At 40.8% G+C, this 25,710-nt stretch overlaps 1 protein-coding gene across 1 annotated transcript in view; it reads right to left on the bottom strand.

Moving 5' to 3' along the window:
• Nucleotides 1–25,030, bottom strand: part of SLC4A3 (solute carrier family 4 member 3) — a 69,673-nt gene extending 44,643 nt beyond the window's left edge. Inside the window, exons 1-3 of the mRNA XM_042443881.1 lie at nucleotides 24,705–25,030; nucleotides 19,108–19,260; nucleotides 14,593–14,749 (exon numbers count right to left, since the gene is read on the bottom strand). Of these exons, the coding sequence (XP_042299815.1) occupies nucleotides 14,593–14,749; nucleotides 19,108–19,161 (211 nt within the window). The 5' untranslated portion in view covers nucleotides 19,162–19,260; nucleotides 24,705–25,030. The remainder of the gene's footprint in view (nucleotides 1–14,592; nucleotides 14,750–19,107; nucleotides 19,261–24,704) is intronic.
• Nucleotides 25,031–25,710: the final 680 nt, after the last annotated feature.

Genomic DNA, 25,710 nt, shown 5'->3' with positions numbered 1-25,710 from the left:
ATGCAGAGAAATAGCTGATCCATGAACACTTTAATGACGGGACACCTCCATGATGATTTAATCACGGGGGACAAGCGCAACTAGCAATCACCCCCTTGCGCTTAACGGATGATTTAGCGATGTGTCAGAGACGGTAAGTCTCCGTGTGATAATCCCCTAGGATTGTGAAGAGCTGCTTTGTGAACAAAGAAGCTTGATCACTCTTGTTCCTGGTCTCAGCTGTGGCTTTGTGTATGTTTTTCCTGAAGTACTACATTTTCTAGCATCACTTGATCAATGTCAAACCTACCTTGGAAGATATGGCCAGTTATCCTGGTTAGAGCTATGAACTACTTCTGATTGTGCCTATGGAAGGAGTCACATCAGTGAGCAGTACCCAAGTAGGTCATCTTACAGAGTAGCTATCAAGGAATACAGATGAAACAATCCCCGAAGTACCGTGGCAGTTGGCACATCCCAAAAGCAGTGATGTGTGCTCCATGAAATTCTGCCCATCACCCAAGTCTGTCATCTGGTTTTCTATGCCACTTATCCAAAACTGTATCATATGTTTTATTGAACCATTCCTCCTATAAGAATGCTTGAAAATAACTTTAACTAAAAGTGCATGTTACATCATCTCTAAAATGTACACAGGAAGACACCTTTCTGTACATCTTCAAACTGTTACCAAAACTAACAAAGCACATCTGGTTTTACTAGATTTTAGTTTGCTTGTTAGCATTCAAACAGGGACTAGAATCTTTCCTATATAATAAGGCTGTTATATATTGATAGACAAAGATACACTGAATTTGAGCAATTTAAAGTGGGAGAAAATATCACTCAGGGCCTGTACTCATGGGTCAAAAGGCGTCATACAGTATTGACAATGCAGGCCATTAGCCCCCAGCTGGGATCAGCCTGTCCAGATGCTGATCAGGTAGTTCTGGCCCAATCCTGGCCCAAGGCATTAACCTAGGGCACATGGACCCATTGTTTGCCACGGAGTTTCCTTTAAATTCTGTGGTGACAGTTGGCACACTACTCTAGGCCCTGTACCTGCTTCTGGCATTGCATCTGCTCAGAAGACCCCTATCAAGGCCTGTGATGTGATGAGAGTACCTAGCCACTTAAGGACCATGACAGGGATCTTCTGAGCAGCCATAATGGCAGGTATGCGGTTGTGGAGGTAGTAGATCAATGGTGCTGCTGTGGGTAGCCATGTAAATGTACGTACCTGCCCATCGCTGTGCCAGCTTGGGAACTGACCCGGATCAGAACCTGAGGCAAGATAGCTCAGGCTTTGCCAGTGCTATCCTCCCTGTCTGCTTACATGTCACAGAATGAACCCCTAAAAGATGGTGGGCTTGAACCTACACTTCCCAAATGGAAGTCCAGGCTAATTTAAATTAATTTTGTAACTAATTTGTGCAAAGAGGAGGAAAAAAGTAAATATGTATCCTTACTTAATGTTGATATGAAAATACTGACAGCTGTTTTAACTAATAAATTACAAAAAGTCATTTCATCTTTGGTAAGTCCTAATCAAGCAGAATTTATAAAAACAGGCAGAGAGGTGATAATATTTCATTGGTTGGGGACTTGATTATTTTAAATTCGGATAGAACAGGTCAGTGAGCCATTACTGTATATCCCTGACCCCATGTATAAGTTGAGGGCAGGTTTTGGGGTCAAAATTATGGATTTTGCCTTGACCTGTGGATAAGTCAAGGGTAAAATTTGGAGGCTCCTTCAGTGTGTGTGTGTGTGTGTACTCAGAGCAAGAGAGACTCGAATTAATTAAGGCTTTTTGCTTCATCGTTTCAACTTTGCTTTCACCCTTCACTTCCAGACAGCAGCGGCCAGCACAGGTGGGAGAGGGGCTCTGTTCGTTTAACAGCAATTAATCACCCAGGACTCTGTCTGCTTGGCTCAAGAGAAAAAGAAACCCTCTCTATAGGGAAATCTGAAACAGCTGCTTACATTACATTATCATACTGACCCGTAAATAAGTCGACCTGGGATTTTAGGGTCAATTTTTGGGCATAAATGTTTAGACTTATAGATGAGTATATACAATATTATTTTAAATGCTCAGAAGGATTTTGATAAAAATGTACTGGTCATTTATTTTCACAGTATTGGCTAATTTTGGGTTTAAGGTTGCCATGAGTCAGGAATGACTCAAGGGCAGCTAACAACAACAACAAAATATTTTTGAATTGGATAAAATTTGTATCTTCAGTACCAAGAGCACAAACTATGACCAATGTTTTTCTCACATACTTTTTAAACGTTGAAGTGGGGTACAAGGCAAGGATGCCCAATGTCTCCTTTAATATTCATTTTGTGCTTTGAACCCTTAGTGTTACTAGACAAAATTCCAGGATCATTGGATTTATGCATGATAGTTTAGAATTTTAAAATTTTCTTTTCTCAGATGACCTTTTCTTGTTCATTTCAAACCTCCAGCAGTTGATCCCTGTTCTGATGCAGTTGATTATAGTCAGCCTTTTCTATCTGTGGGCTTGCCATCCATGGCCTGGAACATCCACGGATGGCTCTGCACCATTCTTCCCAATAGTGGCACGTGCACACAACTGTGCCAATGTGCAGTACACCACAACTGATAACAATGTAACTTGTGGACCCATAGTTTTTTATATCCTTGGGGATGGTGGTGGCGGTCTGGAATGGGACCCCAATAAAAGAACCAACTATAATTTTGGTAAAATATCTGGGTATTCAATTATTGGTCCAAGTCAGAGATACTTCCTGTGGGTTACAATATGGACTCTAGCATATTTAAAGGATGGCAGTTTTGATTTTGCCCACATTCTATTACTTATAATTAGACCTAGGGACCTACCTCAGATGATTAATCTTAATATAAGTAAGATGAGTTTGTGAGTTAAAGTAAACATGATTTAAAATGTTATATCTAGAATTGTTTATGTTATCTGTGGAATTCGTCTACTTATACTTTGTATTTTCAAAAACTAAACAAATTGTTCAGGAGATGGGGGAGCTTATCTTCTAGAATTTCAATGTAAAGGATGCAAATTCCAATGGGGGAGGCGGTTGGTTCATCCTTTCAACTTCTTACATAGCATTGGGCATATCTGTCATCTTGTATTAATTTTTGGATATATCCACTTGAAGTTATCCACCATGGATAGCCTTGAGTTTTTATTTCTGGCACCTCTATGCAAGGGGACAGTGCTTTATTGTTGTAGTGTGCCTTTAATCATTTCCAGCTTATGGTGACACTAAGGTGAACCTATCATAGGGTTTTCTTGGTAAGATTTGTTCAGAGAAGGTTTGCCATTGCCTTCCCCTGAGGCTGAGAGTATGTGAGTTGCCCAAAGTCATCTAGTGGGTTTCATGGTTGAGCTAGGAATTGAATTCTGGTCTCCAGAGCTGTAGTACTATGCCTGGTTCTCATTTATATATATTATTGGCAGTATTTTGCCAACTGTTGGGCAAATATTGTCCTGTCATTTGCAATTTGATTCATACATTCATGCAAAGTTGACTTTATGGGGGAATCCAGATCTGAAAACTGGAAATGAACCGTTTTTATGGAACGTGTGGTGCAATAATGAGATTGTTATTTCAAATCAGATTCTTGATGTTAAGGATGAATTTTGCCTTTTTCAATTTCACAGGAGCAGTTTAATTTGCTGCTGTCAGCTAAATGGCAATATTTATGACTGAAATATTTGTTACAATCCAGATGTGGCCTTCCATCTTAAAGTTCATCCAAGATTCCCTTAATATTAAATGCATAGAAGAATTATGGAATTATAGAGTTGGAAGAGACCATAAGGTCCATCCAATCCAACCCTCTAACATGCAGGAATACACAATTAGAGATATTAACTGAGGCTAAACAAGTATCCAAAACAACTCTCTCTCTCTCTCTCTCTATTTCTGTTATCTATAAGTATAACACGTGAGGTTTACAGCAAGAACGGAATAAAGAGTTGGAATATCCAATTCTGACTACCATAATCAATTATCATTGGTTTTAACATCTTTAACTAGCATGGCTATAGATCTCCAACTATAATCTCCAACTCCAACAGATCTCCAACTATGCCTTATTGAACAGAAATTGGTCTCTGGGGTATATTGGTTGAGTTGGATTTTTCATGCCTGTTTGACTGTTGAACGATGAATACTTCATTATTGGAAATATAATTTTTCTCCACTGTGTTGCACCATTTGAAAAAATGATTTATAGATAAAGATCTAACAACACTTGCAACATTTGAAAAAACGATTTAGAGATAAAATGTGCAAATGGACTTATATTTGGACATTTGGTCAACTTTTATAGAAACATATGACAAATGTGGTTATTTTTCCTCCTTTCACATTTTTATTTTCCTCCTTTTGTTATATTGGAACATTACAGTTGGTCTTTGTATCCATAGATTTTGCATCCACAGATTTCACGGCTTGAAATTAAAAACAAAACAAAACAAAACAAAACAAAAAACTCAAAAGCAAACCTTGATATTGCCATTTTATATGAGGGACACGATTTTTACTACCCCTTTCTATATAATGGGACTTGAGCATCCATGGATTTTGGTATCCACAGAGGGTTCTGGAACCAAATGGGTACCATAGGCATATTGTATTGTAGGAAACTGAGGTCTCTTTCGAAAATAAATCATTTAAAAAAATTAAAACAAAACACAAACACGCACAGAAAAATCACTGTTTCATCTTTATCACAATTATTGTCGTGACCATCCTGAGATATAAATCTCCCAAAGATCAGCTAAGATATGTGCCTCCCTTTTCCTCATGAGGGCTCTCTTGGTCAGTTTATCACATCTCGTTTCTGGTTCCCAGCCAACATCATACTATATTCCAACAATACCCACCACCTTTCACCCATTTATCTACTCAACTTGGCTTAGGCAAAAACTTGCCTTTGTAGTTAAAACTGAATTTGTTGCCTCATCATCACACCCATTAAGTTTGCAGTTCTATTGCCATTCACATATCCAACCTGGTCATTCCTAGCTATAAAGGTGTATTCCTAGACAATTCACTCCATGCATTTGATGAAGTAGATAAGTCTATGGAGTTTATCACACTGGAGGGAATCAGCCAAATCTTGTGTAGAAATGGGATTTAAATCCGGGAAAATCCCACAAAAGTGGGATCATGTTCAGACAACGTCAGGAGCATTGAGCATTAATGTGACATTAACCAGCACAGAAAGTCACAAAATCATACCGCTTTTTTACTTTCAGGAAAATCTCAAAAGTAAAAAGCAGTGCAATTTTGCCTACTTTCTGTGTGGGGTAATGTCGCATTAATGCTCAATGCCCCCGATGTGTCTGAAAGTGATCCCGCTCTTGCAGGATTTTCCCAGGATTTAAATCCCATTTCTGCATAGGATTTGGGCACTTAGGTCCAAAACACACTGCAGAAATAATCCAGTTTGAGATAACTTTAACTGCCCTGGCTCAGTGCTAGGGAACCCTGGGAACTGTAGTTTATTATGGCACCAGAGCCCTCTGATAGAGAAGGCTGAATGCCTCACAAAAGTACAATTCCCAGAATTCCCTAGCACTGAGTCAGGGCAGTTAAAGAGGTCTCAAACTGGATTATTTCTGCAGTATGTTTCGGACCATAGTCTCCCGTGTGATAAACTCCTATGAAAGCTTATGCTACCATCTTCTTTCTCTTAATCTCAAAGGTGCTACAAGATCCCTTTGAATATTCCCTTTTGGCTGCAAGCCATAGCTTTTGGTCCCAGCAAGCTGCCATTATCTGTTATTGAGATCCTCAGCAGAGGCCCTGTTGGATGTCCCATTACTCACTCTCTCTCTCTCTCTCTCTCTCTATCTATCTATCTATATATATATATAGAGAGAGAGAGAGAATGGGGACAAGAAGGTTTAAATTCTTGTAGAAAAAACATTCCCAAAAGATCATGACAAAAAAAATTATCAGCTGTAATTTTCGTTAATCAATTTACACAGCAATACTGAAACTATTTTATAAATATTATATTATGCATAATCCTTAACCAGAGCTTTGATACGGCTAATTATAAATAATTAATATATTTATTTAGTAAATTAGTAAAGAAAGTCAAAAAAGAAAATGCAAAGGCAGGCCTACTCCTAAACATAAACCCCCCCAAAACAATGACCACGGAGGATTTACATAAATTCAACCTAGATAATGAGGAAATTGAAATAGTTAAAGCTTCCTCATACCTTAGATCAAACATTGATCAGAACAGAGACTGCACTATCAGAAGAAGACTAGAAATGGGAAAGGTAGCTATGAAGGAACTAGACAAAATCCTAAAGTGTAAAGATATACAGCTGAACACTAAAGTCAGAATTGTCCAAGCCATTGTATTCCTTCTTTTGTTGTATAACTATAATGTAAAAGTTATGGCTCAGAGAAATAATATCACATAGTTCAAGTGCTAGCCTGTAGTAGTGAGGTGAACATGAGATAGACTGAAGGAGAGTGTGTTTTATACTGCAGGCTAGCTTGTAATATTCAGTTTTAATTTTAAAGTAACTGGAAGTAGTTGTGTTAGCAGTTTTTGAGAATCTAGAAGTGTTACTTTTCAGACATTCTAACTGCAGTAGTAACTAATTAGTCTTCTGGACCTTGGAAACTTTACATGTAAGTACTCACTTTTAAAAAGAAACTTTCAAAGATCTACAAATTAATGTACAACATGTTTTTACAAGTAACTTTCCACAAGTTATTTTTCATAGGTATCTTTTGAAGATCCATAATGCCAAATGATTGTCACTGATCAAAAAGTTACAATATAATGTGTGAAAGATTCAACATGTATAAAAATCTTAAACTTCTATTCAAATACATTACAATGAAATGTAAAAGGCCATAGCATTTGCAGTCCATTGTTGTTGTTGTTGTTGTTGTTGTTGTGTGCCTTCAAGTCATTCCTGGCTTATGGCAACCCTAAGGCGAACCTATGATAGGCTTTTATTGGCAAGTTTCTTCAGAGAGGGTTTGCCATTGCCATCCTCTGAGGTTGAAAGAGAAACCCAGAGGGTTTTCATGGCTGTTCAGGGTTTTGAACTTTGGTCTCCCAGTGTCCTAGTTCAACACTCAAACATTACACCATGCTGGCCCCCATTACTCCAGTAATTTATGAAATATAGTAATATATATTATATATTAAAATAAAGGCAAATTTTGTTCATTTTGAAATCTGCATCAATTCTTGATTTTATAAGTAGTGGTTTAGGCTCCTGGTCCTATGGTTTACTGGCAGGATGTCTCTGGGAAATAGGATTTTTAAAAAATCTTATTATTATTATTATTATTATTATTAACCTTTATTTATAAAGTGCTGTAAATTTACACAGCGCTGTACATACAATCTTTTTAATTGGACGGTTCCCTGCCCTCAGGCTTACAATCTAAAAAGACATGACACAAAAGGAGAAGGGAGTGGTGGAGGGGAAGGGGCCTTTCTAGTAGGATAATACATATAAAATATATAGTAATACACAAAATGATTCAATAAAACAGACAACAAAGAAACATCAAATAGCATCTTCCTCTCAGAGAGAGGAACAGGCAATCAAACTTAGTACACTTTCTCTGACTTGCTCTATGGTCTGTAGCTAGTACTCCTGTGATGCCCAAGTGTGCAAAAAGTAGAGGGTCTGGGACTATGCGGTAGAAAGCATTAGATTTATATGTATTGCAGTCCTTTATTGCCAAATAGACTCCCTAAATAACTTGATGGAATTTGCCAAGCAAACCTGTTCAGATTAGATGCCAGTCAATATTTCCATTTTGTTTTTGCTTGTTTACTTTGTGGTTATGTCATCATTCACCCTCCAAGATCAAGGGTTGGTATCTCAGACAGAGTCTGATGTTAAACAGTAAGTTCTTTATGTATTAACTCACAAAACACTATATTCAAGCTGGGTAGCCATCTCCCTCCCTTCACTCTGGTTAGATGTTCTGTTTTCTTCTGCTTCCTGAATACCAGAAAAACCTTATACAGTTGGCCCTCCATATCCACAGATTCTTTATCCATCGATTCAGGCTTCTGTGGCTTGAAAATATTCTAAAAATATATAAATTCCTAAAAGCAAATCTTGATTTTGCAGTTTATATAAAGGACACCATTTTACTATGCCATTGAGTTTAATGGGACATGAGCCTCCATGGATTTTCGTATCCATGGCGGGGGGGGGGGGGCGGGTCCTGGAACTAAACCCCGGAGGATACAAAGGCCCCACTGTAATGGAAAGTTTGTGCATTTTTTTCTTTGTGCATGTTTTAAGTTGTCTAGCAGTCAGTGGTTTAATAGTTTATATCTTGACTCTGTCATAAATCAAAGTGGAGACTGTAATCAAGAAATTAGAAGAAGACTATGGCCTGGTACAGTAGGACAAAAAGTGCTGTCCTGTGGTGGGATGAGAACTGAGCATCCCCACACTCAGAGACCTCCCCGTACTGCCCAGGTGCCATCTTGGCGCGCAGCCATTCAGATGGCGCACGTAATGATGATGTTCCTTTGGTGCAGCACCCAAACGGTGCCACGCCAAAGGGGTGTGATCAAATTGCCCAGCAGCGGCTATGGCACCTCTTCCAAGGCACAAAAAGGAGCCGGAAAAACTAGTTCCTTTTTGTGCTTTGCAGAGGCCAGATCGATGCCATGGCGTGCATTTATCGCGACACCAATCTGGAACAGAAAGGGGCGACATCTTGCCACCCCTTCCTGCCTGTTTGTACAGGGCCTATGATTCGGAAGAGCAGCTATGAAAGAATTAGATAAGTTCTTCTAATACAAATGTATAGAATTAAATATAAAAGAATCATCCATGACATAATATTTCCATTTCTATGTATGGTTGTAAAAACTGGAGAGTGAAGAAAACTGGCAGGAAGAAAATCAACTAATTGGAAACATGCTGCAGGAGAAGATACCACATGGACAGACAAATAAATAGGTCCTAGAACAAATCAACTCTCATTAGAAGCTAAAATTATTAAAGTGAGGTTATTGTACTTTGGACATATCATGAGATGATATGATTTACTTGAAAAGCTGATAGTGCTGGCAAAAGTGGAAGGTGATAGGAAAAGAGACATATCACATTACGGATGGATTGATCAAAATAAAGAAAGCCACAGCCTTGAGTATGCAAGGCCTGAGCAGGGAGCTTGGGTCATCATAAATCTGACTTGATGGCAAATAACAACAACAAATAGTATAGGCTCTATGTTGAGACAGATATTGCACAAGTATGGACTACGTTAGCTGAGTTTACACTACAGAAGCCTTACATCAGTTTAATTACGTATCTTGAAGTTAGCAATATGGAATATAATTCTTCCAACCATTATAATAGATTTTTTGGTCATCACCTTAAAATCTACTGGATTGAAACTGACATATAAATGTTCTAAACACATCAATATTTTACTAAAACATGTTTTTTCATCATAGTCCACCATATATGTAGTTGTTGTTTGTCACAGACAAAAGCGTAGCTATTTCCTATTTGCATGTATATAATCATTTAATGTTATGCACTTTTCAAACCACTAATTGCTTAGAAGGAGAACTAAACTGAATAGACAACTTGGAAAGGGAAGAAACTAGATCACCTTAAAAACTGACCCAGTGCCTACTTTTCTTGTATGCTGTCCATTCTGACCTCTCCAGTGTTTACTGAACTACTGAACAATATCATTGCACTGAACAATATCAGCTTCAAAAGCCATGAGCTGGTCTGCTTCAAACTTAATTATGTTATGAAATCACAGTAGCTCTGTCTTCCAAAAGGGGACACATGCACCCATATGTTGAATCCATATATACAGTACATCACAATCAACATGGAGAAGATAAAACAATAAAAACACACACACACACACACACACACACAATGATCTAGTAATACTATTTCTTCTAATTATTTTCAGTGAAAAAGCCAAATGGTAACAGAAAAACTACAAATGCTTCCTTTTCAGATTCCAAGAAGACTCTGTGCAACTTAACAATTATGTATCTACCTCATCAACTCTGGTGTCTATACAATGGCTATTAATGCTATGTTAATGTCTAAACATCCATTTTATGTCTACAGAAAAATGTCTACAGCATTTTATCTTTGGAAATGCAGAACTGTGAAGTTCAGTAGGTAGTATTATGATACAATAAAATAAGTGCTAAATTTTGCTGTCAATCAAAAAAGTTTCATTGAAGGGATGTAGGGAAAGTAAGTACAATAAAGTGCAACAGAGGGGATGTAATAACAATCTCACTACTTTGCATAATTAATTTATCCCTATAGGAGGGTTCATTTCCATCAGCCTTAAAACAGGCTATAGTGAAACCTATTTTGAAGAAACCCTCTCTTGACCCCCTACAAATGAGTAACTACAGACCGGTCTCTTTATTACTTTTTTGGGGCAAGGTGATTGAGAGGGCAGTTGCCTTCCAACTCCAAGCTGTCTTGGATGAAACTGATTATGTGGACCCATTTCAAACTGGCTTTAGGGCGGGGTTCGGAGTTGAGACTGCCATGGTCGCCTTAGTCGATGATCTCCATCTGAGTATCGACGGGGGAAGTGTGGCCCTGTTGGTGCTCTTGGACATCTCAGCGGCCTTTGATACCATCGACCATGCTATCCTTCTGGAACGCCTGAGAGAGTTAGGCATCGGCGGCACCGCGCTCCAGTGGCTCCGGTCCTACCTCTCGGGACGATTCCAAATGGTGAGGCTGGAGGACTGTTGCTCTCGTAAAAGAGAGCTAACATCTGGTGTCCCTCAGGGCGCCATCCTGTCCCCCATGCTGTTTAACATTTACATGAAGCCGCTGGGAGAGATCATCCGAAGACATGGAGCACGGTGTTATCAGTAGGCTGATGACATCGAGATTTATCTCTCCATGTCTCCGACTGACACAGTGACTAAGGATGGCATCTCTCCTCTGGATGCCTGTCTGGAGTCAGTAATGGGCTGGATGAGGGAAAACAAACTCAAGTTGAATCCAGAGAAAACAGAGGTACTCGTGATAGGTGCCCCAAGTTCAGGAAGGGAAATTTGCCACCCAGTCCTGGACGGGGTCACACTTCCCCTAAAGGACAAAGTTCGCAGTTTGGGAGTACTCCTGGACTCATCCCTACAGTTATCATCTCAAGTAGATGCGATGGCCAGGAGTGCTTAGTACCCGCTTCGGCTGATACGCCAGCTGCATCCCTGTCTGGACCGAAAGGACCTTGAAACAGTAGTACATGCACTGGTAACCTCTCGCTTGGATTTATGTAATGCGCTCTACATGGGGCTACCTTTGTACCAGGTTCGGAAGCTTCAATTAGTTCAAAATGCTGCAGCCAGATTAGTCAATGGGACCCCAAGAGCAGATCATATAACCCCAGTATTAAAAGCCCTTCACTGGCTGCCAATTAGCTTCCGGGCTCAATACAAAGTGTATAAAGCCTTACATGCCTTGGGTCCGAGTTACTTGAGGGACCACCTCTCCCTACATAATCCGCCTAGCACATTCAGAACAACAGGCAAATACCTGTTGGAATATCCTAGGGTGAGATTGTCTGCAACTCACCAACGAGCATTTACATCTACTGCTCCTGCATGTTGGAATGGACTCCCTGAGGAGATTCGTCTCAGTTCTTCCTTGGAAGCCTTTAAGAAAGCGTTAAAGACTCACCTATTCCGCTTGGCATATCCCCGATCCTTCATAGAGATAATTATCCTCCTACCCTACCATCCTCCAAAGTTATGAGTATCTGTGATGTTAATTTGTAATTATGAGATTGTAAAATGTAAGATTGTGAGTTTTTAATGTTTTTATAGGATGTTTTTATACGAGGTTTTTAGTGGAATGTTTTTATTGTCTATTATGCTGTAATATGATGTGTTTACATCTGTATTTGCCTGTGAACCACTTTGATCTCCAAGGAAAAGCGGTATAAAAATAAAGATTTATTATTATTATTATTATTATTATTATTACATATGGAAAACAATGCAGTCTACATCATTTTGCATCACAAAGTATGAGTTTGGCAAGAGCTATATGCAACACACACATACACATACAAACACAGACGCATGGCTATAGGATGCTAGAAATTCATTTTCACAACTGGTTCTTGATATGGTACCTATGCTGATGGTGAGACAAGCAATGCATTAAGGACTGTGTCACAAAGTAACTCTATAGTTATGACTTTGGCAAGAGCAACACAAACCATGCACACGTGCACACGTATGCATACATTATGCTATAAGTTCATTTTCACAACTGGTTCTTGACATAGTACCAATTACTTATACTGATGGTGAGACACATGATATCACAGTATGGATTCTTTACATCATATAAGCATACCACTCCCAGCAAGGCTTTCTGACTGTTTGATGGTAATTGTATTTTATATGTATTATCCTACTAGAGAGGCAGGCTAACTCCAACAGGCCTCCCTGGAAGAAGTTTAACCATCCATTAAGAAGCCAAGCTCTCCCTCCAGTCCATCTGTCTTGGTCCAGGCCTCGGAGGTAGAGAAGAACTGCTGGACCTCATCCCCTTCCCCACCACCACTCCCTTCTCCTTTTGTGTCGTGTCTTTTTAGATTGTAAGCCTGAGGGCAGGGAACCGCCTAATTAAAAGATTGTATGTACAGCGCTGTGTAAATTGACAGTGCTTTATAAATAAAGGTTAATAATAATAATTGTAATATTTTAAGTAGTATATATAGCATTACTTTAAAATAGCTCTGAGGTCTTTATTTATGCCCCAAAATTGCCCCTAAAATCTGGGGTAGACATCAGTATTGCTTAAAAGGATCCTAAAGCAAGCAAGCCTGATGCTCCAGTCTCCACTGACCACTAATTCTTTCCCCCTCCAGTCCGTTTTACAAGCCTTTGCTTCCTCTCGGAAAGACTCCCCATTGAATACTGTTTGTAAATTGTACATTGTGTAGTACTCTGTTGTAACCCGCTTTGATCTCCCAGGAAAAGTGGGCTATAAATAAACAGTTTATTATTTATTATTATTTATTAAATCCACTTGTTTCTTTCTCTGCTCCATTTTGTAATGCCTGGCTTCTCATGGAAAACCTCTCCATTTAAATCCACTTGCTTCTTTCTCTGCTCATTTTTGCAAGACCTGGCTTCCCATAGAAAAATCTCCCCATTTAAATCCACTTGCTTCTCTCTCTCGTCCCTTTTGCAAGACCTTGCTTCCTATCAAAAAAACTCTCCATTTAAAACCATCTCTCCAATCCACTTTACAAGACCTTGCTTCCTATGGAAACAGCTCTCCATTTAAATCCACTTGCTTCCTTTCTCAATCCAGTGTTTAAACCTCTCCTCCAGCACCTGGGAATCGGTCGGGAGAGGTCCACAGAAGAAGGAGGGACGGAAGTGGTATTTCCCCCTTTCCATCCTTCCTTATAGCCTCCTAAGTTTTACCCTCAACTTATCCACGGGTCATATAAAAATCCAGGATTTTGACCCTGAAACCTTCCCTCGACTTATACATGAGGTTGATTTGTACATGAGTATATACAGTATCTATGCCTGTCTTCCAGTCAGTGTCTCTGTCTTTCTCAAGAAACAAGAGACACAATGATGCTAAATGGGAGGCAGCAGGGAGACACATAGATTAGCATGGAGCTGCATGCTTTCTGCTCAGTATATCTTGGGGAAATGTGCGGGAAAAGATGAAGAAGTAGGTGACAAAGGATATTTTATACAATGGAGAACTGCATTTCTTTTACTACCTTTGTTTCCATTCCCTTTATGGCCAAGAAGGCCTTGGGCCTTTATCTGCATGATCCTCCCACATCACTACAGTAAACAGCACCTTAAGTAAACCTTCAAGCAAGATGGAGACCTTTGACCCAAACTCGGCCATTTTTCTTCCCCTGCATTATTTTTTTTACTCTCTTTCCCTGCTGAAGAAGTCAATGGGCTTTGGTGCACTTTATCCCTTTTGGCTGGTTAAAAAAAAGGTACAACTACCGTCTGGATTTTATTGTATTTTAGCATTTTCATTTTATTACACAATGATTCATCAGCACTGTCTACATTCAAAATATAATAGCATTGGAAATTTTTTTCCCGGAAATGTCATATATTTGAAATATTTTAATTTTTTTAAAAAAAACTGGAAATAAAATTCCAGTGCTAAAATTTATAATACACTACTAAACATTTAGTAATGCCACATGCTTGCTGCTTCACCAAATTTTGAAACTAAAATAATAAAACAAAACCTAAACTCCTGAATGTCAGCGGGCTTTTAAATACAAAGTACTGGGCTCATTTTCCAATATGAATTTGTTAGTTGTGGCTGGGATGTATATACACAGTGTAAATTCTTCCAGACTTGATGATATGGGCAAGTTGGATGGAAAGTCATCCACACTGTAGTAAACTAAGTGTTAATCCGTTCCTTCGAGGACATAATTGGTGACTAGGAAGACAGAATTGACAGCTAAGCTTTTCATGTAATTAAAAATAGTTCTTCCTACCTGAAAGTTTTGTTGGTCTGTGCCGTGATAGTAACCTAGTGTGAGTTTACAAGACATACGTACATTCAAAATCACTCTCACTGTAGCTGCGGCCATGCTTCTCCTGGTCCCTTAGCACAGACTTGCTGATCAGGTCTCCAAACCGTTCAACTGCCAAGGTCTTGTCCAAATCCTCCTCATCCTCAGGGCCAGGAAAGGCCGTCTCAGCATTTTCACCATCCTGCACACCAGTCAGTGGAAAATCAGCAGAGCACATAGTTACACAATAGCAGAATGCCTCTACACAGATCCTAAAAACATAGAGATGTACAAAGATTCAGATCCCCTTCCTTTCCCTGCTCCTCCCAACAGCACACTTATTCACAGTTCACAACAATGAAGCGACAAAAATAAGGCAGTGGCAAATCCTAGTCCCCTTGGATATTCACTTCAGGAGTCAATCATAATTTATCTTTCCTTTTCTAACCATTGACTATTGTCCCAGTTTACTCTGGTGTCCACCACAATTTACCTGCCTTATCTAATTGTTGAATATTGTCCTAATTTAGTTTGGTGCCGTTTTAATTTGTTTCAGTTCTGGCTGGAATGAATCTACTCAGTGTAAATTCTTCCAGACTTGATGACATGGACACATTGGGTAGTAATAGTATTTAACCAATGAATATTGTCCTAATTTAGTCTGATGTTAACCATAATTTACCTGCCCTTATCTAACCATTGAATATTGTCCTAATTTAGTCTGGTGTTGACCATAATTTATCTGCCCTTATCTAACCATTGAGTATTGTTCTAATTTAGTCTACCTTCATTGTAGTTGGGCACTGTAGTAAAGTCTGATGAAGTCAAATTTGACAGGGTCAGAAGTTGAACCAAGGATGTGAGTTGCTGAGTCTCACAGGTCAAGATTTTCCTTTGCCATCTCCACGTTCCAACCCATCTAGGTTGAGTGCCTTGCAATTTGGCATCTCAAGTTCCTTCCCATCTACTCCCACACTGGGAAAGGAGAAGATCCTGTGATCTCCAGTGGAGCGAAAGAAGGGGTAACGTCAAACGACTTTGGGTAAATGTTGATTGTACCCTCGAGGGGTAGGTACAACAGGAAATATGTGCCAGAGTCCACAGGGGAGGAAGGCTACTCCACATTACATTTGTATGATGTGCCCTATTGGCTGACTGCACACCTGTGTAGGGCTCTTAGCCTTTTTCTCCCATCCTGTCTTATTACAAGCTGAGTCTTCGCCACAGGCTCTGTCCCCTGACATGCTCTACCTCAAGCTCTTCGGCTTTTGGACATCGGTTGTAGCTTTCCTACTTTTACTCCTCTATCATACAGTCTCCTCCTTTCAACATGCAATGTGTTTCTTCCTATGCGCCTTATCGGGGCACCGAGTTTCGGTCTTGCAGCAATACATTCTGTCAGTTTGGGGCTCTTTAAAACCCTCAGCTGCTTTTAAAAAGAAAAACCCTGTCAATTTAGCCTGAAAAACGCTGGTGCCAAGCTGTTGTGGACTCTTCCGTTGCCGTGGCAACACAGTAGGCCCGGCAATGACAGGTCTGCGCTCTGAACCAGGATGAGGAGCAAACAGGCCTCAGTTGGACAGTCTCCCAGCACCTGCCTCTCTACATAAACAGATGGGAGAAAGGAGGGCCTCGGTGGCAGCGCCTCTGCAGCTGAGTTTCTGCCTTATTCCCCTTGCTTCTGGAAAGACAGGGCTGCTGCAGCGGGCCTTAATTAGAGACCAGGGCTCAGCTCTGGAATTTGTTTTCAGTGACAGGACTAATCCCTATCAAACATAAGGAGCGCCTGCAAAAATGTGAAGAGCACATTGCAGCCAACAGGGAGGAATCACATCCGATCCCACACAACTAGGGTGATCAGGCGTCCTCCTTTTCCAGGAAATGCCCTCCATTTCAGAGTTCTGTCCAGGAGGAATTTCAAAATGTCCACTTTGAGCATGACTAAGCAGCATGGATTTGCATTTATATCAGTGTTTTTAGCTTTTGTTTTGTAAAGGCCTACATTTTGCAGTGCCTTGTTCTCCTTTGCCATTAGAACATCAAATCACTATGCATAAATCTAACATTATGGGGAAATGCTTCCTGCGTTGGACCCTGGGACAGTATTACAGGCCAGATATCACACTGTCTTGTGCATCTTGAGCCATGTTTGAATTTATTTATTTCATTTATTATGAGGATTTATATTCCACCTTTCTCCCAAAATGGGATTCAGTACTTATGAATCAAAATGAGATTCAGAATGAATCTCAGTACCTATCATTTTGGGATTTAAGGGTAGTTCTGCACCATCATTTCTGATGGTTCTTGAGGGAGCCTATCAAAAAAAGGTTAAGTTGCTTATAATCTAAGGTCAGGGTTGCTGACATAAAATCATATTTCCTCCTTACAGAAACACAAAGGCAAACATAGGAGTTTATCACACGAAGGAGAGTGAGAGTTTATCCTGTGAATATCCCAGAAAAATTGCATAATTATGCGAAACCATTTCACACGATGTTGCACAAACCCCACCATTAAATTGGTCACAAAGAAGCATTAACACACATCTTTTTACTTTCAAGATTTCAGCGACAATGCATTTTGACATCACTATTTGCGCAATTGTGTGTGATAATCATTCACACAATTACTCTCCATTTTCATATTTGTTTGCAGGATGCTTTAAATGCGCTTTAATCTCTCTTTAATGCTGAAATTAGCCCCAGTGTTATGAATTCCAGAGAGAAAAGAGAGAGAGAGAGAAACTCCTATTTTAATAAATGCAGCTTGGCTGGCTTTATTCTCCATTTAGAAAACAGAAACAAAGCAAATGCCAACTATTTTTAACAGACATATATAACAATATATACCTCGTGTAACAATGTCCCAAATTCACACGAGTCATGCTTTTTCAAGCTCACAGGCATTTGACTGATGTGACAAAAGTGTTTAACAACTACCCTTTAATCCAGAGTTCATAATATGAATACCAGTAGTTGTTCAGCTGGGGTAATCTTGCAACAATAGTTGCAGACTCTGCCTCCAAATTCCTACATGCAGGATGCAGCTCCTTTTCACTGACCAGAAATAGGCTACAGGTTATGTCATAGTGGCAACAGATCAATAATATATTTATGAGGTAGGGCAGGTGTGATGAATATTTGGCCTCCAGAAGTTGCTAGACTGCGGTGCCAATCAGCATAAGCAATGGTGTAATAATAGTACTACTACTAATAATAATAGTAATAATAATAGGTGTAGGAGCACAGCAATCACAGTCCATGGAATGACTATGGAAGGTAACACGTTCTCCAGTTCATTCCTTGTAAGATTTTATACTCTTAAGTGGCACTATATTAATATAATGTAATATAGTATGTTATATTAATGCAGTACCATTTATGTTCACTATATGCATATACAACAAAATCTATATTGTACAGCCATTTGCAAAGATAGACAAAGTAATTCTGTTTATTGAAACAACATTAGGAAACATATCTGTGGGTTTAGACCAGGAAAAAGGAGGTCTTGAACCATGAAAGAAGTTAAGAACATTTATGGGAGTACAATGCCAAAAATCATTTCCCCCCTCTGCACAGCATCCCACATAGGTCACAAGGGTTCTTCGCTCTCTAGAGAGGTTTTTTGAAGTATGGAGGTGGCACTGAGAAGCCAACAGGAAGTTTTATTTCCATGAACCTACTTATCTTGAAGTCCAAGGTGATTAAAAAAACAATAAAACCCTTCTGGACCCTTTTCATTCTACACAATGATAGTTATATATATTTTAATTGCCAGAACAACATCATATGGAATCCCAGGATTTGCAGTTTTAGGAGGGGTATTTAGAATTCTGAGCCAGAAAGCTTTAGTACCTTTCCAAATGACAAACCTCAGGATTCCAGACAATGTTGACATGGCAATTAAAGTGGAATCATACTGTTTTAAGTGTGTAGTGTGAAAGGGCTTCAGGATGTGAAAGAAGGAAAATATTTTGACCTGCTAGAAATTTCTGGAGCATAAAGGCTCCAAGAGTAAATAGGAGGGGCAACTGGTGGATCTGTAACTGTGAGGATGATGAATTCACTCTTGGTTTTACAAACACTCCTCTTCCTTCTGATCTCTGTCGTATCAGAGTTCCCTGGTGCCAAACATTTGTTGGGAACAGAGTCCAGAATTTACAGTAGCTGCAAGAGAAGTGACCATAAAACCTTAAGTGGATTCACCACCTCTACAGCAATGAGTCCACCAGCTGCCCCCAATCAACACTGTAGTGGTAGCCATCTTAGTCTATGGCAATAAGGAACAAATGCTTAGATTTTAGAGTGCCACAAAAATCTCTGTTTTAGAGTGCCTTAGGGCTCATACTGAGAATCTATAATAATTATCTCTCTTGAGACTCATGAAACAGTAAACTGTAGATTTTCTTAATCATATAATGTCTGAACTCAGAACAGTCTGAGCAAAACTACCAGTAAATGCGTGGCTTCAGTAATCTCCATACAGTTCCCAGTTTCCTTATCTTTCCAATGTCCAAGTCCTTGAAAATCAAACGGTTGTTTTCTGTGCAATCACCTGTGGCACAGTAGTGAAGATCCCTCCCAAAGGAGCCGTATTTCCAGCTGCCATCTTGGTTTACACTCTATGCGCCGTCATGCAACGTTTGGGCCAATATCAACCTTTCTCTTTCATTAGCAAGCACCCAGTAAGTCTGAGGCATGGCATAACCTGTGGAGAAAAGATAGGATTCACTAGAAACTGGATTACAGAAAGGGCAGGGGTATGTCATGGTAACGGTTGTGACAAATAGGAGGGAATGGAAAGTAGGAGCCACTGTGCAGACCCATGCGACACCCTTATGCAAGACACAGAGTTCTAAATTAATTATAAGCACTCAGAAAAATGACCTGGAGATTGCTGCAGACAGCTCAACAACTTGCTTGGCTCAGATTGCATTCAACTAAGTGTCAGGATGTAAAAGGAATGGGGCATAGCATAATAATAATGACAGTCTAATAATGTCCTCCACTGGAGAGGCATGTGCTATCCTGGTCACCAGTGTCAGAGGGAGGGAAGGGATTGATCACTGTGTAAGACTGTCATGCTGAGGAAAAGCCTCTTTGTGGAGTGACCGAGATAGACTAAGGCCTTCAGAAGCAAAGCGATATGAGATGACACAACAGATGTTAGCAAATAACAAACAGTAAAGGTAAGTAAAATAATTCAAGAGTTAAAAGGCAGCCATTTATAGCTAATCAAGGAAGCACCAATGAGTAATGCCTCCATTTGCCGTTTGGGTAATCCCTACGTAGCTACTGGGTCTCACTGAGCAGCAACTTGTCTCTTAATAGCCCTCCTGAGATTTTCTGACTTCTCTTCAAAATAGTTGGGCAGTGTATAGCACTGCTTGCTCTTGCTAGTTTTAAGTAGGACTCAAGAGACTTTTGTTTGTTTATTTGTTTCCCACTTGATTTACTTTAAACCTTATATTCAGGTTTAGGTACTGGTCAGTTTTCCACATGCATCTGTGCCTGTGGATCTGAGCATGCAAATTAACAGTAACAGGTGGCTTGTTTTCTCTGGGAGAGGCAACAGCTATATGGAAAGGGTGACAAAAGTCTCCCATAGCAATGAGATTATGGGTAGCAAAGGGTCACATTAAACAAACTGTGCAGATTATGAGCTAGTGTGCAAAGTAAAGAAGTAATTACATTCAATAAATAAGCTTAGTTATTTATCATTCTAGATTCTCAGACTGTTGCCCAAATCAGAAAAGAATGCAGAGTTCCTTGGAGGGGGGATGGTGGGATCTTGGGAAGACTCCCCTGAAAACATATCTTCAGCACACAGCAACTGTCATAGTCCTATCTACATCTAATGGCTACATGTCAAAATATTTCCCCTTCACTAATAATAGGTTTTGTCTAGAAGCCAACTGTACTGAATCTACTGTTTTGCTTAACAGCAACTGCAATGGCTAATTACTGGGGTGATCCAAGGGAAGGGGTATATGCCTCATTCTGAAATCCCAGAGTGAGACAGCACTCCTCTTGTTCAGACTATGATGTGTCCATGGCTAATTATAATACAGACACATGTGTTAATCCTGGTATTAATATACTCACACAGCCTCCAACTCAATAGATGGGTCTGGCTGCTCTTGGCAAACTATTTTCTTCTGAATGACTGCCAAAGAATCACTCTTAACCTGCTTTCATAATCTTTTGTGACCCTGTGTTGCTACTATGGGACATCCTACTTGATGAAAAAGCAAGTCAGGGCTGTATTGTTACCCTCAGGGAGGCTTGCCTCATCTGTCCCTGAGAAATTCAGTAATATCAACAGTTATTAGGGAAAACCATTTATTCCACAGGTAATGGGAAACCTATGACATGCACGGAACATAAAAAGGTGAATCATATTAAGTCTATATAGGTCCATTTCTAGCCCAGTATTGTCAGCTCTGACTGACTTCTGAAACTGAGGCCTTTATGAGCCTTCCTGTTTGAGATCCTGAAGATAACATGGTCAGGAACTCAAACTTTTTGCCTGTAAAATAACATCTACATTCCCATCTGGTCTAATACCAAACCTTTCAGTTCTATGCCTCTGTGAGTGAAGCAGGAGCACCAAGACGCAAGGCAATGCCTTCTGCATACTCAGAAGCTTGCCCAGATATGCAAAAGTATTTTTGTTCATAAATAACTTTGAGGAAGGGAAGCAACTCCAATAAGGAGAAAGCGGGGGGGGGGGGGGGGGGGGGTGGTGGTGGTGGTGGATGTGTTCAATAGCCATTTTTTGGTACATCTCCATCTTTATGATCTATCACTGAGCTATTACCTTGTTCATCTATGAATAAGACTTAATTTACTGTAAACTTTGGCCCTGAAAATGGTTTTCAAAGCCATGATTCAGATGCCTCTTAGTATGTGAAAAACATTTCTCCATCACAACTGAAAATCTTTCACATAAATCATCATCATCACCCTTTTCATAGAATCATAGAGTTGGAAGATACCACAAGGGCCATCTAGTCTAACCCCCTGCCATGCAGGAACTCACAATCAAAGCACCCTTTTCCTGAACAATTGCACAAATATATTTGTCCCTAGTGCCATGAGATTAGTTGGGAAGATTCTTTAGGTTCTAATAATAATAATAATAAGAAGAAAAATAGTCATGCTGGTCATAAGAAAAAAAAAGCTCCTATTAGGCCAAACAAAAGGGCACAGAAAAATACAAATGTTCAAGTATTACTTGCAATTAAAATTTGATCCTCAGTACTGAGGAGGGGGAATTAAAACCAACTAGATAAATACCTGATTCAATATGTATAGAACAGGAATAACCTGAGAACATGTGGAGAAACTGGGCTGGACAGAGCATTGACAGCTTTGGGAACAGAAATGTGGATAAATAGATATGGTGTTAGGTAATGGCTGGGGAGGTAGAGATTTTAATTTCCACTCAGTCATAGAGTCATGTGGGTGACTTTGGTTCTATCACTTCTTCTTAGCCACAAAACCTATCCTGAGGATGAATAGGAAGACAACATCTGTGCTGCTCTAAACTCATTGTAAAATAGGTGAGATTAAAATGTAATAAAAATAAATAGTGATAAATTGCTGGAAGCACAAGTAGGCATATGAGGTTCTCTTACATTATCACACATGAGCACATCTAGTACAGTATTATCAAGTACAGTACAGTGCAGATTTCCAGGAAAGGAATTCTTCACCTTCTACTGCATTATCAGTTATGCCATGGATTGTACCACTTCAGGTCCCATTTTGGGAGAAAGTCAAGCTACAAATCAAATAAGAAAACAAACAAATACCTGGGAGTGAAACAAAGGCTTTTATGGCTGGCATCCATAGTTTTTTGTGGGTTTTTCAGGCTATGTAGCCATGTTCTAGAAGAGTTTATTCCTGACGTTTCACCAGCATCTGTGGCTGGCATCTTGATGCCAGCCACTGATGCTGGTGAAACGTCAGGAATAAACTCTTCTAGAACATGGCCACATAGCCCAAAAAAACTTCACAAAAACTATAAATACCTGGGACCTTTTGCATGTAGAGCATGTCTTTACCACTGAGCTCTGGACCAACTTTATGGTCATTGCTGTATCAGTCTTCACAAGGATTCCTTAGCTGGGTTCATGCCTAGCCCAATAGTAACAGTTCAATATTACAGCAATTTGCTGTGGCCCTTTGTCTTGCTCCAGAGGACAGGAAACAAACCAGTGGATTAAAATTATGAGAACTGACATTCTGACTAAATGTTATGAAGAAATTTCTGCCAGAATATATTGCCTTGAAAGATGTGGAAGTCTCCTTCATTGGAGGTTTTTTAAGCAGAGATTAGATGGCTACCTATTAGGGATGTGTTAGCTATGGATTGGGATTCTGGTCCAGAATGGAGGAGTTAGAGGAGGCGTAGCTATTATTTCAGGAACAGCTGAGAGCAGGAGATGAGTGGAAGAAGAAGTATGTTAAGAATCAGCAGTAACAGAGGCTCCCTGTGTCAGCCAGATCAAGATTTTTGGATGTTGTTGCTTTTGCGCTTGGGGAACTTCTTTACTGAGAGCTGGGAGAAGGGAGTAAAGGTGCCAACATTTTTATGGCATGGCATGGCTTCTGTATCTGGATAATTTCAAACTGAGCAAGTGAGACATCTTCTACCCAGACTCTAGAAAAGTTTCATGAGCCAAATTTGTGTTTGTGTATGTGTGTGGCTGTTTAAAAAGTCAGCAATCCTTGTTGAGAGTGTTTGACAAGGAGATTCATCTATTACAGTCATTTGTGTGGCCATTTCCTCCAAAGGCTCATGGTAATGGACCAGATGGGGCCATTGGCCTAATGAATCAAGCAGTTTCTTAGCTTCTGTGGCCTTTTATATCTTTGTTGATAGTGTCTCTTTCTCTCATATTAGCCTGTATCATCTTACTGATCACTTGCACTCCTCCATCAGCTTCCCTTCTCGTTCCCTCTTTTACATTCAAGCTGTGGGTGCTCTTGGTCCCTGTACTGCCTTTTTGTTTTGTACGTATCCACTGCTGAATGTACCATGGCCCATCACTGAGTCTTACTTAGTGGACCAATTGCAATAAACAAGGAAATCAAGAGGTAGAAGAGGACAGATTTGATTAGAGACACGCGTCACTCCCAAATGAGAGGTTGATGGCGCCAAAGGGACCAACACAAATAGTACGTCCTGTATAAAAAAGCAGGAGACAATGTCTCAGAGTATCACATAGTAGTGTGTGCACAAAGTTGAGGTCCTTGCCAGAGAAGGAAAGGGCCCAGGTTTTCAATGGGGAACTGCAGGCACATGCAACACAAGCACAAACTGAGATAACGTTCAAGAGATGGGACAAAACTGGAGGCACAACAGGCACAAAATGAAACAAAATGGAACAAAATACAGTTTCTATTTGATGCTTACTGTGGCATATCCATCTTTATTGATACATCACCGGTGGGTCATTCCTGTCAGAAGATCTGACTGACACCCACTTGGCAGCCACTCCTTCTGACCTGGAAGCACTGGTGTGAAGTTCGGTGAGGGAAACACACACACACTATGCATACTCAGAGATACCCTCTCTTTTGTATTATTTCAAATATCCCAGTAATCCTGGGACTGACTCCTTGCTTAATTCAATGGATTACAAAGATCCTAGTTCCTGGCCTTGGAATCTGCCCTGATACGCACATAGAAGAAGGCATATTCAAGGGGCAGTACACAACTGCGGGCATATTGGGGGGGATAGGACAGAGATGAGAGACAGAGTAAAGGAATGCACACACACACATGAACACATACACATGCACACCCAAGGCCTCTTTTGCAAGGGCTTTCCCCATTCCCCATAGCTATGCCAGATACAGACACTCCACAGACACCCTGCAGTCTGCCTCTTCTGATGGTGATGATGCCTGGGGTGCTTTCCCCTTGCTAGCAACATTTGGCCCTGGGGAGGGGGGGAGCTCCAGAAAGTCTTGTCTAAAGAGGTCTTGCTCCGGGATCCTTCCCAGTGGATGCGTGTGTGTGGATGGGCAGCTCTCTCTCTCCTTGCCCCTGACAATCAGTGCTAGGGAGAGGCTCCTGGGGAAGATGCTGGACCAGCAGAGGAGGGAGGCAGGGATGGGGATGGGGAGGGGGCACTGTACCTCGCAGCTGCGGAGAAGGAGAGCGGCTTGCCTCCAGCCAGGGGTCCAGGGGAGGATGCTCACGGCTGGCCTCGCCTTGCCTTCCCTTCTGGCCAGCCCTCAACATGTGTCCATTGCCCGGCTGGGGCTCAGGCTGGGCAAGGCAGGCAAGGCAAGCAAGGCAGCTCCTCCTCCTCCTCCTCCTCCTCCTCCTCCGTCTCAGGGCATCAGTGGTGCCTGGGCTTCTGCTGCTGCTCCTCCTGCAGGCAGCCCTCCGCCGCCCCTGGCTCTGCTGCTCCAGACTAGTCCAGCCTTACATTGGCTGCTCCCTGCCTCCCTCCCTGCCAGGGCTGCGGGGACAGCGGACAGGCGGCGCATGAGTCACCCGCCGCCGCCGGCAGCTCCCATGCAACCCCACATTCCAGGAACCCTCCGGTTTGGCACCCCTTGGGCTGCCATGGCTGCATGCTCTAAGAAATGCTGGGGTGGCACCAGATGCTGAAATAATCCACTTTGGTACCAATCTGACTGCCATGGCTCCATGCTGAGGGATTCTGGGAATGGTCGTTGGGGTGGTGGTGGCACCAGATGGTTAAATAACCCACTTTGGCACCACACTGACTGCAATGGCTCTATGCTATGGCATTTTGGGAATGGTAGTTTCTGGTGGCACCAGATGCTGAAATAATCTAGTTTGGTACAGTACCAATCTGACTGCCATGCTATGGGATTCTGGAAACGGTAGTTTGTGGTAGCACCAGAGCAAAATAAACTATAATTCCCAGAATTTCATATCAAGGAGCCGTGACAGTCAAAGGGGTGCCAAACTGGATTATTTCTGCACTTGGTGCCCCCATGAAAAAAATCCCCAGAATTCCATACCATGGAGCCATGGCAGTCTGGAAACCATCCCTTATGAGGAGCGGCTAAGGGAGCTGGGGATGTTTAGCCTGGAAGAGAGAAGGTTAAGACGTGATATGATAGCTCTATTTAAGTATCTGAAAGGCTGTCATATTGAGGAGGGAGC

This window comes from Sceloporus undulatus, chromosome 1, assembly GCF_019175285.1.
Source record: "Sceloporus undulatus isolate JIND9_A2432 ecotype Alabama chromosome 1, SceUnd_v1.1, whole genome shotgun sequence".
In the NCBI taxonomy this organism is placed as follows: domain Eukaryota; kingdom Metazoa; phylum Chordata; class Lepidosauria; order Squamata; family Phrynosomatidae; genus Sceloporus; species Sceloporus undulatus.
The sequence above is the reverse complement of the archived record's forward strand: the minus strand, read 5'-3'. Positions and strand labels throughout refer to the sequence as shown.